The sequence below is a fragment of the Lontra canadensis genome, unplaced genomic scaffold (genome assembly GCF_010015895.1).
Source record: "Lontra canadensis isolate GAN:19392208 unplaced genomic scaffold, GSC_riverotter_1.0 scaffold89, whole genome shotgun sequence".
Lineage (NCBI taxonomy): Eukaryota > Metazoa > Chordata > Mammalia > Carnivora > Mustelidae > Lontra > Lontra canadensis.
The window spans coordinates 5,332,043-5,348,971 of record NW_022631083.1 but is presented as its reverse complement, the minus strand read 5'-3'; the positions used below and the strand labels follow the sequence as shown (position 1 = coordinate 5,348,971).

Genomic DNA, 16,929 nt, shown 5'->3' with positions numbered 1-16,929 from the left:
GCCAAGAAAACTCAATGGAGAAAAGAGTTTCCTCGATAAATGGTGCTGAGAAAATGGGTTTTCATGTGTAAAAAAATGAAAGACCTCTTTTTCCACTCCCAAAAATTAACTCAAAATGGATTAAAGACTTGAATGTAAGCTCCTTCATGGTAAACTCCTTTACACTCGTCTTGGCAATGATTTTCTGGATAGGACACCAAAAGCACAAGCAACAGAAGCAAAAATAAACAAGTGAGACTAAATCAAACTAGAAAGCTTCTTCATAGCAAAAGAAACAATCAACGAAATGAAGACAACCTATGGAATGGGAAAAAATATTTGCAAACCATATATCCAATAAAGAGTTAACAGCCCAAATACATAAAGAACTCACACAACTGAGCAGTGAAAAGAAATGTTAACAACAACAAAAAAAAAATGGCAAAGCACCTGAATAGACATTTTCCCAAAGAAGTTATACAAAGGGACAACAGGTACATGGAAAGGTGCTCAACATCACCAATCATTAGGGAAATGCAAATCAAAACCACAGTGAGCTATCCCCTCATGTTTGTTAGAATAGCTATCATCAAGAAGACAAGAGATCACAAATGCTGGTAGGGATGTAGAGAAAAAAGAACCTTTACCATTCTTCTTCAACCCCAGAAAGCCTTCATTACTAACAGAGGCAGTTTAAAGAACTACCTTCCCGAGGAAGGACTGTGGCATGGCCTTGACTGGGCAGGCCTGCTCAGGGTGACCCTGGACTTCGGCTTAGTCTCTGCAGTCTTGTCACTCCAGGGTAAAACGGGAGCATCATTTTCCTGATGACATAGATTCCCCAGGTGTCCACAGTGTTGGGCTCTACAGTTCAATAAAAAGTCTGAACATTTCCTATCAAATCTAATTACTTCTTTAAAGATTTTATTTATTTGACAGAGATCACAAGTAGGCAGAGAGGCAGGCAGAGAGAGAGGAGGAAGCAGGCTCCCCGCTGAGCAGAGAGCCCGATGCGGGGCTCGATCCCAGGACCCTGGGATCATGACCTGAGCCGAAGGCAGAGGCTTTAACCCACTGCTTTAACCCAGGCATCCCTCTAATTACCTCTTTAAAACATTAACTCCCAAGACACTATAAATGTAGTAAATGTGTAGAAAACAATCTTCATGGTATCTCCTGTGTATACTAAACAAAACCACTTTAAAGCACATTGTTCTCAATCAGTGAGACCCTGCAGGTTTACCACTTCTGTTCTTCACCTGTTCGACCTTGAGCCGCACAAGCCCTAGGGGGACACCCCTGGACATGGGCACCTTTATGTTCTCCAACATTGTCACCCATCTTTTAATTCTGAATTACCACCTCCGTTGGGAAAAAAAAAAAAAATCCTCAATTTTTCTTCACAGAAGAAATTATTTTATTCCATTTTTTTTAAAGTAAGAAATACATATATTTATTCTTTGCCTGGCGAAAGCCATTTTCCCGTGGGTCTCTAGGCTCTAACGTAATGATACGTTAGAGGAACCTGCGGCCTCCAGGGGCGCAGTGAGCGCACACTTCTGGCTGGAAAAACATTCACAGGATCAAAGCAGTTCCTGTAGCAAAGATCCACAAGTTCATTTTATCCTGAAGACCATTCTGGTTTTGAAGAAAGCCTTTACTTCTGAAGATACTTTAAGTTTACTAATTGAACCCAGGGCAAATCGTTCCCCACACAGCTGAGAGGAGAAAAATGAGAAGCCCATTTCAAGCACTCTACCACCACACTCCCTTCCTCTTACGTGACGACATCTTCTCAATTCATCTCTAGGCCTGATGTGTCCAGGGACATAAACCACCTCCAAGCTCAGCATTTGTGCAGTCTTCCTCCCTGATGGCAGGCTCCTCCGAACCATGTAAGCCCATTTCCACTCTTCCATGGGACCAAGGTGGGCTCTAGCCAAACAGGCCTTCACCCTCACCTCATGTATCCCTGCTCCACCTGCAAGGCCTGAGGCTGACCCAGGCCTCCCTTGAGCCTCCAGCATGCTGCAGCAGACACCTGCTGTGTAGACGGGAAAACCTCGGGCTGATGGGAGCTTGTGGTTTGGTCTTTTAACATTATGAGCTACACTATATAAAGTGTATTTAGCCAAAGAAAAACACTGAGCCCGATTCTGGGGCAATGGCTCTAGACTTCCCAAGATCAGAGTCAGGGAAGCCGCAGGAAGCACACCCGTTCTCCCTGTACCTCCCTTCCAGGTACCTCCAGGGGTTGCTGCTCTCAGCAATGCCAGACTGGTGACTGTTTGGCCTTAGACGTGTCACATGCTGAGACCTTGGCGATAGGCACTCCTCTTCCTCTCTGCACCTACTCAGCTCCAGACCTGGGCAGCACGAATTCTTCCCAAGAATGCTGACTTGGGTAATCTGGTTAGCCACCGCAGTGGGGATGCTCCTCAGAGGAAACTGAGCAAAAGCCCCCAAATGATCTAGCCAGGAAGTGCTGGCCATACCATGCAGCAGCTTTAAAGCAGGCATGTGTACCCCTAAGTAGTTCTAGAAGTGCAAGGTACACACCTGCCATTGACTCAGTATTAGAGCAATTCGGATTCAGGACTTTTTTGATCCTAGAAGGGACATTGCCTCAAAAAGGCTACCTGGTGGGACAAACATGAAATAGGGCTTATTATAATTCTGTCATCTCCAAAACAGGGGGACGTTCACCACTGCTGGAGAGCACCTTTGCCAGGGAGACAAAGAACACCACGTGTCACGGCAGAGGACACTGCAAACAGCAAAGTAACCAAAGCTGACCCCAGAAGCCCCCACAGTGGAGGTCCAATGCTGCTCCTCAACTTCCAAACACTTCCAACTTGGGGGCCCACGCAGTGCCAGTCCACTATATACCTTCAAGAAATGGCATGTGTCACGTGCAAAGGTCTCTCTTGCTGTACCTCCTGGATGTAGGGGGCTGGGGCGGGGGCATGTTTTGGCTCCCACAGCCTTGGATTAGGTCAGCCTATTCCCCAGGGTCAAATGTTCTGGAGAATACAACGGCGGCTTCTGAGACATGTCCGTAGGTCATAGAAAAGGAAAGGCAGCACCCTAGGATATGGCCGATGTCAGATGATCCACATTAAGAGGCCCAATGCTAACACTGGCCCGATTCTTTAGAAACAAGAGCTAGTTCCCTGCCCGGGTGGTTGGACTGAACTGGCTGTCTGCAGAGGGGACAGTTGGCACTGGAACTGCTAATCTGGGGGCTTGCCCTGGAACTGCACTCATGCTCATTGAGCCATTGGGGACAGCAGTTGTGTTCAAGCTACTGGGGATCTCGCCAGTAGCTTGTATTTTAAAATAGACCAAATAAAACACTGGTAAAACAATCCCAATTAGAAGCATGATAAAAACGGCATTCCACCACTGAATTCCACAGTCGGCACCATTCGTGGGGGTCTTTGGAGAAGTCGGGAGCAGCGGCTGATTGGAGGTCTCTACAGAGTAACTTTCATTTAAAAAGATTTCTGACTGCACCGCGCGTTCAATATTCTGGTCAATGCCCTTAAAGAAATCCGTCAGTGGGCTGGAGAGGGCACCGGTGCCTACAGTTGCTCTATCTGGGTCTGGCTGCTCCTCGAAGGTCACTCTGGTCTCTGAGGATGGGCTCAGGAGGGGTCTGAGTTCTTTGTGGGTCTCTGTAAGGATCCCATGATTTTTCACTGGAATCTTAATAGATTTCAAAGCATATAAGTCTTGTTCTCTGATGAAGTTGTTGACTTTCTTGATATCTGCGACCTAGGAAAGCCATGAAGATATAAACAGCACAAAACATGTAAACTCCTTAGAATGAATATCCAAAAAGTAGCTCTTTCTGGAAGAGGATCCAAGCCCACCCCGCTTACGAATCTGATGAATATTGGAAAAGCACACCTAGGCACAAAATTAGTTTAGGCTGAATAAAACTGTTTTTTGGCTTTAACTCAGCTTGAATGTATAGCTTAATCATTACGTTTCCATACAGATTTACAAGTCTGAAAAACATAAGATCAGTTTTGGAAGAGTCTCTTGCTAATTCAAAGTGTGACAGCAACAAAAATGTTTTTAGGTGAAACCCAACCACAGCAACTTAAAAAGCTTATAGCCCTTTCTACTTCTAACTTTTGAGGCAACAGTGCCCCCATCTGGCTGACTTCCCTCCCACATCAGAACCCAATTCAGTAGCTGATTATATTAGGGTTCCCCAAACACAAAGCCTCAGCCAGCTCCACACTCAGAACCTATTTTAACTGTAATAATAGTTAAAGAGGTATGTCCTCATGATTCTACCATGTTTTCTTGCCCAGAAGTGCTGTATGGCATATAAATTTATTTTCTATAAAGGGACCTAGGGGTGATACACTTTGAAGATTTCACAACACCTATGATAATTAGAAACATATAGAAAATCATGAATCAAGCTGGAAAGTATGGACTGAAATCTGTTGCAATTTTAGGACTGGAAGAGAAAGGAACAGCACTATGAGTTTTAGAAAGTTCGTGACAAACTCCTTCCACAGTTGAATCTTAAGGGAGGGGTGGTGCAGACAGTTAAGTCAAAGAGAAACCCTCCCTCAAGCTAATGTTTGGAACATAACTTGAAAGCATTAGAGGTGGACCTTAAGATTTGACTCATAAGCCCACTAACTAGAGTGTAAATAGAGCCACAGACCTTTAGATAACACCTAATTCAATCATCTCTATTATTTCACTTATTGAGCAACTGTTTTTATCATCTAATTGAATTGAGGTGGCAGATATTTTTAACTGATCACACCTGGAAACTAAACCATAAGGTGCTTGGGACCTGTTTGTCTTTGCCCTTAGGGAATTAACACCAAATTTGTATTTACTTTAAAATGGAAAATTGATTGCTTTTTGGAAGCATTATATATAACGTCTTCACAGATTTATTAGACATCAGTATTCCAAGAAGCCCACTGCATCCACTCAGTGTGGGGTTGGATTCATTTTCAGCCCCCGTTCCATAAACCACACAGTATGCCTACAGAAAAATCTCCGTACAACTGAGAGGCCACAGTATGTCCCTAGAGACCAGCCTGTTTATTTCTTCTGGGAAATACAACATCCTATGCAATGTGTTTAACCATTTGAACCTTGTTAGATAAATGACAAGAAACTAAGGAGGAAAAGGTTTCTAAAATATATTGGTTAGATAGCCTTAGGGGAGGCCACAGAAAGTTATAACTGTCATTAGCAAAATGAAATAAATCGTTTCAATCTAGGAGAAAATGCAGCAATTCTATAAATACTTTCCTACTTACTTTGCCATGTTAATCACTCTGAATGCTAAAAACATAATTAAAGAGAGAAACAGGGTTATATAGATACACAGCGTACAAAGGCTAGATCATGCAGTTCTAAGAGAGGACGTAAAACTTGACCAAATAAGCTATAAGCAACAAGAAAGGGTCAGAAAAAGTGAAGCAGCTAAAAAAGCAAGCCTACCAAACAAATCTTGGATAAATTCTGCTGGCATCTTTGGCCCTAGTAGGTCTTAAACAAAATGTGCTTGGAGGGGGGAAAAAAAAAAAAAAAAAAAAAAGTGGGGGAGGCGGAGGGGGACACCTGGGTGGCTAAGTTACCTGAGCATCTTTTTTTTTTTTTTTTTTTTTTTAAGATTTTGAGAGAAAGACAGAAAGCACAAGCCAGGGGGAAGGGTAGTGGGAGAGGAAGAAGCAGATCCCCACTGGGGCTCGATCCCAGGACTCCGGGATCGTGACCTGTGCTGAAGGCAGGGTCCTAACTGACTGAGCCACCCAGGTGCCCCTAAGCATCTGGCTCCTGATCTCAGCCCAGGTCTTGATCTCAGGATTTTGAGTTCAAGCCCCCCCAACTGGTCTCCACACTGGATGTGGAGCCTACTTAAAAAAAAAAAAAAGTTTCTGAAGTTCAGTGTGGAGGGACAGGGAGAGAAGTACTTTGCAGAGAGGGAACTGCTCCAACATGTGAGATTCCTAACCCTCACTTTTCATGATCTCAAGGTTCAGAATTGAAAGTACTCCCACCTGCCTTCCATCTCTGGCTAGATTGGAGAGTCCCTTCCGGCTACAAGAGGCCTCTCCAAACCACCTCTTGGGGGGTCAGGAAGGGGCAGCAAGGGCCTCCACCCTTCAGGGCATTGCTCTGTTCCTCTGAGCACACAGGAGCTGAGGGGACAGATGGCACCTTCACCTCCGGGGTTCCTTACTTTGCAGCCATACTGAAGAGCGAGCTTGTTGAGGCTGTCCTCCTGGGCCAGCTCCCGCTGCAGCAGCACCACGTCCCCTGCTCCTGGCTGGTGAGGGTGGTGGGCACCCTTCTTCTGGCGCTCCTTGCCCCGGGGCCGCAGAGCCACGCGGTGGGACTCTTCCTCAGAGGAGTCCCCCGAGTCCCCACCACCGTTCTCAAACATGTAAACGTGGCTGGTTGGAGTCCTACAGACAATGGCTGGGCCTTGGAAGGTCTTGGTTAACACTTCCTTCTGCCTCATTTTCTTAACTGAAAACCAAACCCCATGGTTAATTCCACATAAGTCACATTGATTCCTCTGCAGCTACAGTAAAGAGAAGTGTCTTGTTAGAGATTACCCTTTTCCCTGATCATTGCAGAGACACCATCAGTACAAAAAACAACGTGTTGTACGCTAGCTGAGATGGGGTGAGAGGCAGGTGTGTAAAAATAGCATTTTCCCCTTAATTGCATCCCTTTTGCATAGAGAAGGAAAGAATCCCTCCTTTCCCCCTTATTCCTCATCCATCCATAGGTGGTGCCCCCCCCCCAAAACCCACGCAGTTAAAGAAACTTCTCTTTTTGGTCTCAGGGTAAAGACGCTGCTGGGACCCTTGCAATGAGAGGGAAGGGCTGTTCCAGCTTCCTCGCTTTGAGGATCTTAACTCGGGAACTTTTGTACCGAACAATTCTGGTTCACTACTTTACACACTCCAGAGTCCCCTCGCCAAGAAGGTCAAGACTAAGGTCACTTGCTTATGAGAACTAGGAGAATAAAAGACTTTGATTTCCAATACCGAAGGCTTGAATTACGTTGTATGTGAGCCAAGATGGGCAGAAAATTCCTGTCGAACTACGTAATTCGTCCAGTTTCTCACAGGTGCCCTTGCCTTCATTACATCCCACGCCTGGTTTTTATTTTCACCTCCAGCCAAGTGCAAAAGCCACACCACCCGCTTTCCCCTCTCGGAACAGTCCGAGTTGAGGTTCCAGAAACGAGAGCTCAAATGCGGGGAATGACAGCCTCGGAACCGCTGGCGTGGGGCCCTTCGGAGCCCAGGGGAGCGGCGCCTTCGGGGACAGCCAGGGCCCCCCGGCGCGACCGTGCCGCCCACCGCCTCCTGCCCGCACCCTACGGACCCGCCGGCCCGGAGGAGGGAGGCGGCGGCTCTCCCCGTCAGAGCTCAGGGCCTGCCAGGGGCCCCGGCGGCTCCAAGGCCTGTTTCCCTCTGAGCCCTTTCCGTGCAAGGAGGGCGGTCCCCACACAGGCGCTGACAAAAAGAAAACCGGGCGCTGCCCGCTCCTGGGCTTAGATGGGCGGGACCCCAACATTCCGCACAGGCACGACCTCCGACCTCTGCCCTCCACTCCAACCACGTCCGGCCAGCCGCAGACGGTGGCGGTCGCCGCCCCTCCGGAGGCAGGAGGGCGGCTCGTACCCGAGGCAGAAGCGTGGCCCACCCCCCTGAGCCGAGGCGCCGCTGAGGGCCCGCGCGCTCCCCCTTCCAGGACCGCGGCCCCTCCTGCCAGCCCCGGTACCTCAGCGCCCGGGATCCTCCGAGACTCGCCGCCGCCGCCGCGCCTGCTGATTGGGCCGGAAAATCAGCAGGTCTCCAGGGGGCGGGGACGGCGAGGCAGCCAATGAAATCAGCGCTGGGGGGGCGGCTCTGGAATGAGCCCTGCTGTGCAGAGGTCAGTGCAGGAAACGCGGCCGGGGGGCGGGGCCGGGGAGGGGCTCCAGCTCCCCGACCGCCCCTCCCTTCGCCCCTCCCCCCTGCCTGCCACCGCGGCACCAGCTCGTCCCAGGGGCAGTTTTTGCTTCGGCTGTAGGCTTACCTCTGATTCCCAGCTTTCTGCGGAACCTCAGCTTTCTCACCTGAACAAGAAGCCTTTAGCCCCGCCCTCTGTGTCAATTGTGTAACGAGGGGGCAGATTCCTAGGAGAGTGGGGGCCACCTGCTGAGGAGTCCCGCTGGGACCCAGGGGTCTCCACATCCTGAGCCCTTACCACCGAGTCTGTTCCTCTCCGCACACGAAGATAGAAAACTCCCCCAGTGTCAACCATGGAACCACGACTACACGGACCACAAACAACACAATTTACCCAACGTCGATGGCGGGGGACTCCTTAAGCTTAATAGTGGTGGGGGAACACTCTAACACACTATAAGTACAAAGGTTTAAAATGTCCACGCCAAAAAAGAAACCAAAATTAAAAAGCAAACCGTAACCAGGGGAAAATAAATGCAACAAACACCACAAAAGATTAAAATCCTTAATTGAGACAAACCTCATCGAATTAATGAGAAAGTCACTAACAGCCCAGTGGGTGGGGCGCAAGAGCCGACAATCCACCAAAGTATGCAAATAGTTAATGGGGGAGGAATGACATCTCAGTAGTTATCAAATTAAACCACAAAGCAAAAAGATTAAAACAGTAAGATCTCTCCTTTTTATGGCTTTCCATCCTACTTAAAATAAAAGTTGAATTCTTTATCTTGGCAAAGGCCAGGGCATTCTCTGCCATTTACTCACTCCTTTTATCCACTCTCCCCTTTTTTCTGGTTTTTAAACACCCAATTCTCCCACACCTGGCCCTTCACAGAACATACTTCTCTCAGCTGCTGGCATGGCTGGACCTTCTAACCCCCAGGCCTCAGATAAGTCCCTTTCTCAGCCCATATACCTAGATGCTCCCTCCATGCTCTGTCAAGACATTCTGTTTCTTCTTCCCACTTCTCCTTTGATGGACTTGTTTTATTGCCAGAATCCACCTGTCCCTAATTATCGTCTGTTTTGCTCACCACAATCTGTGTCCAATTCAAAGCCTATACTCGGTAAATAGTGGCTCAACAGGCAAGACATCAAGTGACCTGACCCAGGCTACAGAGGAAGTGGCAGCATTAAGGTCCAAATCCTAATATGTCCGACTCCAAAAGCCCATCTGTCAGCCACAGCTGTCCTCCTGGACCAAAGGGCTTGGTCATGGCCTGGTGTATTTGACAAGTCTAGGCATCAGAATTTAAGAATGTGATTAAAAGGGAGAGGAGTCAGATCAGAATCTGCAAAGCTGAATTAATTTTTGATTAATTAGCCACTCTCTGATCTTTCGTTCAGCATGTTCAATAAAAAATCCAGATTAAGGAGAGATTTTATTAAAAAAGATTATTGCAGGGGGAGAAAAAGATTTGCCATGAGGAGAACCCTCTGACTATGAGGTCTGCAAGCACTTAAGAGTTGGGCTCAGGGGCACCTGGGTGGCTCAGTGGGTTAAGCCTCTGCCTCTGGCTCAGGTCATGATCTCAGGGTCCCAGGATCGAGCCCCGAATCAGGCTCTCTGCTCGGCGGGGAGCCTGCTTCCCCCTCTCTCTCTGCCTGCCTCTCTGCCTACTTGTGATCTCTCTCTCTGTCAAATAAATAAATAAATGTTTGTTTTTTTTTTTTAAAGAGTTGGGTAGAAAGGGCTTTTCTTTTATAGAGAGAAGGAAGGCTGAAAAGAACCAGGTGTGGGGAAATAGGACAAAAGGGTGGCAGAATTGGATAACATACGAGAACGTTCTACCGAGGCCAGCCTATTCTCAAGAGGGCCTGTATGCTGCCTCAGGCTAAGGCTGGACTAAATAAAGTTCATTCAGGGGCCTAGATGAAGGAGAGTGGCTCGGTGGAATGCTGGTTAACAAGCATTTTGTTCTGATTGATGAGTGGGGACAAGAGACTCAGCTAACCATTCATGAGGCTGAGAAAGAGAATTTCGAGGGTTTGTGTCTGGCCTTGTCATAGGTAAACAAGGAGGGCATCCCTGAGTCTTATTTAAGTCATAACGGGGAAGGAAGGGTGGGTTCTTTAAAATAAGTCATTTTCCAGAACAGAGTGGATGGGTAGGGATGGGGAGGTCTTTTTTTTCCCCCCCCCAAAGATTTTATTTATTTGACAGAGAGATCACAAGTAGGCACAGAGGCAGGCAGAGAGAGAGGCTTTAACCCACTGAGCCATCCAGGTGCCCTGGGATGGGGAAGTCTTAACCTTCGGTGTCTGGGGATGGGGAGGTCTTAACCTTCACCGTTTTCCAGGAGCACAGGGCGTCAGTAAATCTCGACATTGTCAAGTTTCTGTCTATGGGTCTACCTCCATGTCAAGCGTTGGAGAACAGCAGCAAGCGCTCATGGGGTTTACACTTCTGAAGATGAGCCAAGACAAGGACAGATACAGAAAGGGCATTACTGGTTATGCTAGATTTGGGGAAAATAAAAACTAGGACATTATCTGTTAACAAAAATTATCCATGGGGCACCCGGGTGGCTCAGTGGGTTAAAGCCTCTGTCTTCAGCTCAGGTCATGATCCCAGGGTCCTGGGATCAAGCCCCGCATCGGGCTCTCTGCTCAGCAGGGAGTCTGCTTGCCTTCCTCTCTCTCTGCCTACCTCTCTGCCTACTTGTGATCTCTGTCAAATAAATAAATAAAATCTTAAAAAAATTATCCAAACTTCATAAAGGCAAAAGGATTGGTTATATGTTATTTCAGTGTTATGCTGGAGCTTGGTTAGCAAGCCCATCTAAGGAAAATCTGATTCTCTAAGCAGCAGTTCTCAAAATGTGATCTGGGAGTTCTGGGGAGCCCTGAGTCCTTTTCATTGGGTCTGTTAGATCAAAACTATCTTCATACCAGTGCCAGCATCATTTTCCTTTTCCACTCCATTCTCTCTTGATAGACATAAGTTAGGTAACATAGATTAAGTCTATATAGGGTAAAAGGCAACACAATACTCCTGGGAGATAGGTATTGTCATAATCCCCAAATTGCAGACAGAAAAACTGAGTGTAACAGAAATTGCAAGATGCCTACCCAATATCCATTTGAAACTTTCACTTTGGGAAAGAACCCCAATATTATCTGGGGCAGCAAAGTGCCAAGTTGAGACTATACTTCCCAGTCTTCCTTACAATGGGTGTATCCCTGTGAATAAGTATCAGACGATATAAGAGAAAAATGTCAGTGGAACTTAAAAAAATGTTTAAAAGGCAGACATCTGGGCGCCTGGGTGGCTCAGTGGGTTAAGCCTCTGCCTTCAGCTCAGGTCATGATCTCGGGGTCCTGGGATCGAGTCCCGCATAGGGCTTTCTGCTCAGCAGGGAGCCTGTTTCCCCCTTTCTCTCTGCCTGCCTTTCTGCCTACTTGTGATTTCTCTCTCTGTGTGTCTAATAAATAAATAAAATCTTAAAAAAAAAAGGCAGACATCTGGAAAAGCTCTATAAAATATGTGTGTGTTCTGCTTACCCTCCCTCCTGCTGCATGGAATGAAGATGTGATGGCTAGAGCATCTGCAACTCCTCTTGGACATGAGGCAGCCTTGGAGGTGGAATCCAAGTGCTAAGGATGGCAAAGCAGAAAGATGGAAAGTGTGCAGAGAAGAATTAAATGTCCCCATTGCTTAAGAGGTTGAGATTCCTGTTAGTGGCAGCTATTGTAATTCCTAACTTAGATACCTGGGCACAGAGATTAAATTATTTGTCCTCGATGTCATAGCTAGTCAGTATAAGAGGCAGAATCCAACCTCAGACAGACGACAAAAGCCCACAGTCTTATAAAAGCCCCTGAGCAGAGCTCAGCTTTGCTTTCTCCACTGGCCCAGCTTGGCCAGGACACCCGCTAAAACTTGGTGAACAGTTCCTTCAGAAACATACCCTAGTTTTCTCTCCAGGTCGTTGGCTAGGCTGGCTGAGATGCAGTTTCTTGGGCCCAGGTGAGACCAGAGAGGTGTTGGAGCAACATGACTCATCGTCTGAAGAATGTCAGGGTCACATCCGCCAAGGACAGTCCCATCGCTTTGGCGCTAAGAAAGCTGCCATCAATCCTCCACAAGCTGACAGGCCTACTCAGATGCTCCTCCGACTCCCGCCAAACCTAGAGCACCCTCGCCCCTGTGTCAGCCTGCTATGAACTGAATTGTGTCCCCACACAATTCAGTTGTGTGGGGACACAATCCTAACCCCTAATGTGACAGAGGGACTACAAGGAGGTGATTAAGGTTAAGTGAGGTCATAAGGGTGCGGCCCTGGTCCAGTAGAATTAGTGTCCTTATAAGAAGTAGAAGAAGTGACAGCAGAGGGCTTGCTTTCACTCTCTCTTTCCCTGCTCAGCCTCAGAGGAAAGACCACGTGAAGATGCCGTGAGAAGGTGGCCATCTGGAAGTCTTCTGGACCGTGGTCGCCTCCTGTATGGTACTGTTCCCTATACCTGAGATGGCCCTACATCCCTTCTTCCTGGAACATTTTTAGTCTAGGTCTGTTGTCTTAGCACAACTATTATGAACATGCCTTCCCTTTCCACAGTTTGGACACATCCTCTACCTCTCTGTGGCAGTTTGCAAGGCAAAGGCTCCCTGCCCACACCTTGGCAAATGCTGCTAGTTAATCATAGAGGACAAGACAGTTGTTAGACCTCTGTGTGGAGTTACCCAAGGCGGCTTTAGTTGTTCATGGAAGTGTGGTAGGGGGAAAAAAAAAAGGTTTAAAAAATATATTGCATTTAGCACAGGAAAAAACAATCATTAAGAAGTTAAAGAGCATGGAACAAACTGGGTAAAAATTTTCTATCTTTGCTATGTTAATATCCTTAATATATAAAAGGCATTCAGACCTCAATAAGAAAAAAGAGAGAGAGAAAAAAAAAAAACACTCCATAGAAAAATTGGCTGAGGGGTGCCTGGGAGACTCAGTGGGTTAAGCCTCTGCCTTCCGATCAGGTCATGATCCCAGGGTCCTGGATCGAGCCCCACATCAGGCTCTCTGCTCAGCAAGGAGCCTGCTTTCTCCTCTCTCTCTGCCTGCCTCTCTGCCTACTTGTGATCTCTGTCTGTCAAATAAATAAAATCTTTTAAAAAAAAAAGAAAGAAAGATAAAAGAAAAATTGGCCAAATGATGCAAACAATTAATTAGAGAAATACATACAGAAAAAAGGTATTAGCTTGACAGATGGTCAAATCAAAGGAAATTCTGATAAATTCAAATAGCTGTAAGAAGCTGGAAAAAGTCAACTCTGAAAGGATTATACGGCATGTGTTGCACAGGTGGGGAAAGGGTACTGTCAGGCCCTGTTGGTGGGAGTTTCAATCGGGACATTTGTAACATTATGTAGCAATAACTTTTACACTGGGAATGTGCTTTGATCATGTCTCCCACATTTAGGAGTTTCCCAAAGAAATAAGTAGGACATGTAACAAGATTTGTTTCGAGGCTGTTCTTAATTGTGAGAGATAGAAAACTCCCCACAATGTCCAACAAAAGGGGATTCAGTGGAATTCATATAGCTCATTTATGAAATAAAATACAGCCCGCTTGTGTAAAATACACATTCACATGAAAGGATTTTTAAGAATGACAAGCAGTGTTTTAAAAATCCCTGGAAATCAGGGGCGCCTGGGTGGCTGAGTCATTAATCGTCTGCCTTCGGCTCAGGTCATGATCCCAGGGTCCTGGGCAAGCCCCCACATCTGGCTCTCTGCTCAGCAGGAAGCCTGCTTCTCCCTCTCCCACTTCCCCTGCTTGGGTTCCCTCTCTCGCTGTGTCTCTCTGTCAAATAAATAAATGAAGTCTTAAAAACAAAAATCTCTAGAAATCAGAGAAAGGGATGTGTATCACCCCACACCCATCTGAGGTTGTAAGGCAGAATGCTCATAATGGTTATTTCTGGGGGGCTTAAATGCCTTATTTATGTGTGCTTCCTTTTTTATTTTTATTTTTAAAAATATTTTATTTATTTATTTGTCAGAGAGCGAGAGGGAGCACAAGCAGGGGGAGTGTCAAGCAGGGAGCCCGATGTGGGTCTCCACCCCAGGACCGTGGGATCATGATCATGACCTGAGCGGAAGGCAGACACTTAACCAACTGAGCCACCCGGGCTCTCCTGTGCTTCTGTTTCTAAGCTTGTCTCTGCCATACACATTTTCTCCGGTGATGAGGCGGTGGCATGGGGACAGTGGTTAATGTCACAAGTGCTGGTTAATGTCACAACTGTCTAACTTTGTTGCAGCCAAATGCTCCGCCCCTGAACTAGACCCCCTCCAATGTCCAGCTCAGAATCCAGCCCTTAGGACCTGTAGGAAAATTCCACCACCTCTGCGAGCCTCAGTTTTCTCGTCTATGAGATGAGATCCAAGATTGGTCCTGCTATTCGCCAGGTCTTGGCATACAGTGAACATTCGGGGAACATGGGCTCTCATGGTTTTGACAGAGGAAACCATAAAGGGATAAAAGTCCATTTTTCTTTAAATTATGCATTTCTGCCCTAACTTAGGTCGCTGGAGGCAGTTTGTGAGGCTCAGATCTGCTCTGATTTAGGGACAGGTTTCTCAAGTGAATTTTAAGCTCATTGGTCGGGAGTTTTATTTGTGTCAGAGTCAGTTTTCCCCTGGGCCAAACTATGAGGAGTTGCCCATAGAAGAGGAGCCTGATGAACCAGGCAAGCTGTCCTGGGCAGCAACAGCGGGGGCCACCGCCCTTCAGACCCGCTGAGTGGCTGGCCCACGGTCCCAGGTGATCCCGGTGGTGCTCACAGGTCATCCCTGGCTGACTTCTGCCTGTGTTCCCCTTCCCACTTGGAGGCTGGGGCTGCTCTGTCATTGCCACCTTGGTGGGGACCTCAGTGTCCAGTTTGGGTTTCCCTGAAGAGCTACACCCACAAGACCTTGGTGTATACAGCAGGGTTTCAAGTCTTCATAGACACATGTTACCTCCATTTTGTCCCTCTCGGGAGCAAAACCTCAGCCACCTCTCTCCACCCAGCCCCTCCGGCCAACTTCTAATTCCCTTGCTTACTCCTGTGCCAACTTTTCAGCTCAGCTCTGGCTTCCCTGGGCATACCTGGGAATTAGGCCCAGGTTCAGGACGTCTGATGCAACACCTCCTCTATGGTCCCCATCTCCTCCCAATCCCCCAGAATTGTGCAGGGAACGGATATTTTATAATTTTTATAAGAACTGCCTGCTTACCTGCACCCCAGTGTTCATAGCAGCAATGTCCACAATAGCCAGACTGTGGGAGGAACCAAGATGTCCTTCAACAGATGAATGGATAAAGAAGATGTGGTTCATATATATGATGGACTATTACTCAGCCATCAGAAAGGATGAATGCCTGCCATTTATATAGACGTGGATGGAACTGGAGGGGATTATGCTAAGGGAAATAAGTCAGTCAGAGAAAGACAATTATCATATGGTTTCACTCATACGCAGAATATAAGAAATAGCGCAGAGGGTCATGGGGGAAGGGAGGGAAAACTGAATGGGAAGAAATCAGAGAGGGAGACAAACCATGAGAGACTCTTGACTCTGGGAACAAACCAAGGGTTTCTGGAGGGGAGGCAGGTGAGGGGGTGATGGGGTAACTGGGTGATGGGCATTAAGGAGGGCATGTGATGTGATGAGCACTGGGTGTTACACACAACTGATGAATTATTGAACACTGCATCTGAACTCATGATGCACTATATGTTGTCTAATTGAATTTAAATAAAAAAAAGAATTGCCTGCTAAAACAATACTATTTTAGATATAGTAGGTTCCAGAAAATATTATTAAAATCAATTTTACCTTTTCTTTTGGCTCTTTTTTAATGTGGCCACAAGAAGTTTTAAAATTACATCTGGTTCACTTATGTTCTTACTGGATGGCACAGCCTGAGGGTGCCTGAGAGCCAGTCTGGAGCCTGTCCTATCTGCAGGCTGTCTTGTTTGTTCTCTAAAGGGCCCCAGTAAACTGCAAATATCCTGACCATCAAATCATCATCAGGTCCTGGCTTGGCCAGGAGGTTGACAGCCTGGGGGTTGGGGAATGAAGAGAATCAGGGATACCGCCAAAAAGACGCCTTTTGCCTCCCTACCATCTGCCTTCCCAGACACTCCAGCCAGGACCCTTGGACCCGAAGTTCCCCCACAGGTGGTGTTGGGCCAGGAGCCCCAGGGTCCACTGAGCAGGTGGGGAGTCTCTCACTGAAGGCTTGGGGGCACTGTCCCAGGGGAAGGTCCAGGAGGAAGCTGTACCCAGTGATATTTCAGGGAGTAGAGGGTGAAAGCTGCATCCAGAGGGGCCAGGAGCAGGTGCTGGAACATACTCTTTTATTATAAATAATAAAATCTTTTAAAAAAATCATATTTATTATAAATAATAAAATCTTTAAAAAAAAAAAAAAAAAGAAAGAAAGAGAGAGAAACAGACAGAGAGAAAGAAGGAAAGAAATACAGACCTGGGGCCAGGGTCTGGGGAGTGAGTGAGGCTAGAAGCCATGGGCACCCAAGGTGGGTGAAGGAGGGGCCCTGGGCTCCTCAGCTTACCATCCCTCAAAGAAGACTCCTCACCATGCCCCGGTTGTCCTGTCAGGGTTTGCTGTCTGGAAGGATGTTTTGCTTGAAGTTCTGTGTCACTGAAGCTCAGCGTACAGATCTGTGAAATTGCAGGGACCTCTGTTAATGTCACTCAATGGTACTGTCAAGCTATGGAAGATTTGATTACATACAGGAGCATGTCTAGGTCCCTCAGGAAGACTGTTCTAGACTTAAAACAGACTTACAGCTGATGCATCCCATATGTATATAGTGGGTGTTCAATATCGGGTTGTAAACATCTTGTTGACCCCATGCTTAGAACCCGGAAGGGGCTCAATGAAACATTTATTTACCTGGTTAGAGTATGTTTGTCATGTCTCTA

At 47.0% G+C, this 16,929-nt stretch overlaps 1 protein-coding gene across 4 annotated transcripts; it reads right to left on the bottom strand.

The window, feature by feature from the left end:
* Nucleotides 1-2,923: 2,923 nt before the first annotated feature.
* Nucleotides 2,924-7,807, bottom strand: LYSMD4 (LysM domain containing 4). Of its 4 annotated transcripts, none has more exons than XM_032836012.1 (3): nt 7,768-7,807; nt 6,209-6,498; nt 2,924-3,756 (listed from the first exon to the last, which is right to left on the bottom strand). In XM_032836012.1, the coding sequence occupies exons 2-3, from the start codon at nt 6,488-6,490 to the stop codon at nt 3,145-3,147; spliced, it is 894 nt and encodes a 297-aa protein (XP_032691903.1). In that variant the 5' UTR covers nt 6,491-6,498; nt 7,768-7,807; the 3' UTR covers nt 2,924-3,144. The 4 variants fall into 4 exon arrangements, with proteins under 4 accessions (XP_032691903.1, XP_032691905.1, XP_032691901.1 ...); XM_032836014.1 differs by lacking the exon at nt 7,768-7,807 and adding an exon at nt 7,668-7,687; XM_032836010.1 differs by lacking the exon at nt 7,768-7,807 and adding an exon at nt 7,182-7,645.
* Nucleotides 7,808-16,929: the final 9,122 nt, after the last annotated feature.

Bases quoted from the DNA above. Each gene is read 5' to 3' on its own strand.
- LYSMD4 (XM_032836010.1), bottom strand. From the start codon at position 7,560: ATGTTGGGGTCCCGCCCATCTAAGCCCAGGAGCGGGCAGCGCCCGGTT. The intron at 6,499-7,181 runs GTGGTGTGGCTT...TTTGGTTTTCAG, and splicing joins GTTCCGAGAGGGGAAAGCGG to TTAAGAAAATGAGGCAGAAG. The intron at 3,757-6,208 runs GTAAGGAACCCC...TGGCTTTCCTAG, and splicing joins CTCTTCAGTATGGCTGCAAA to GTCGCAGATATCAAGAAAGT.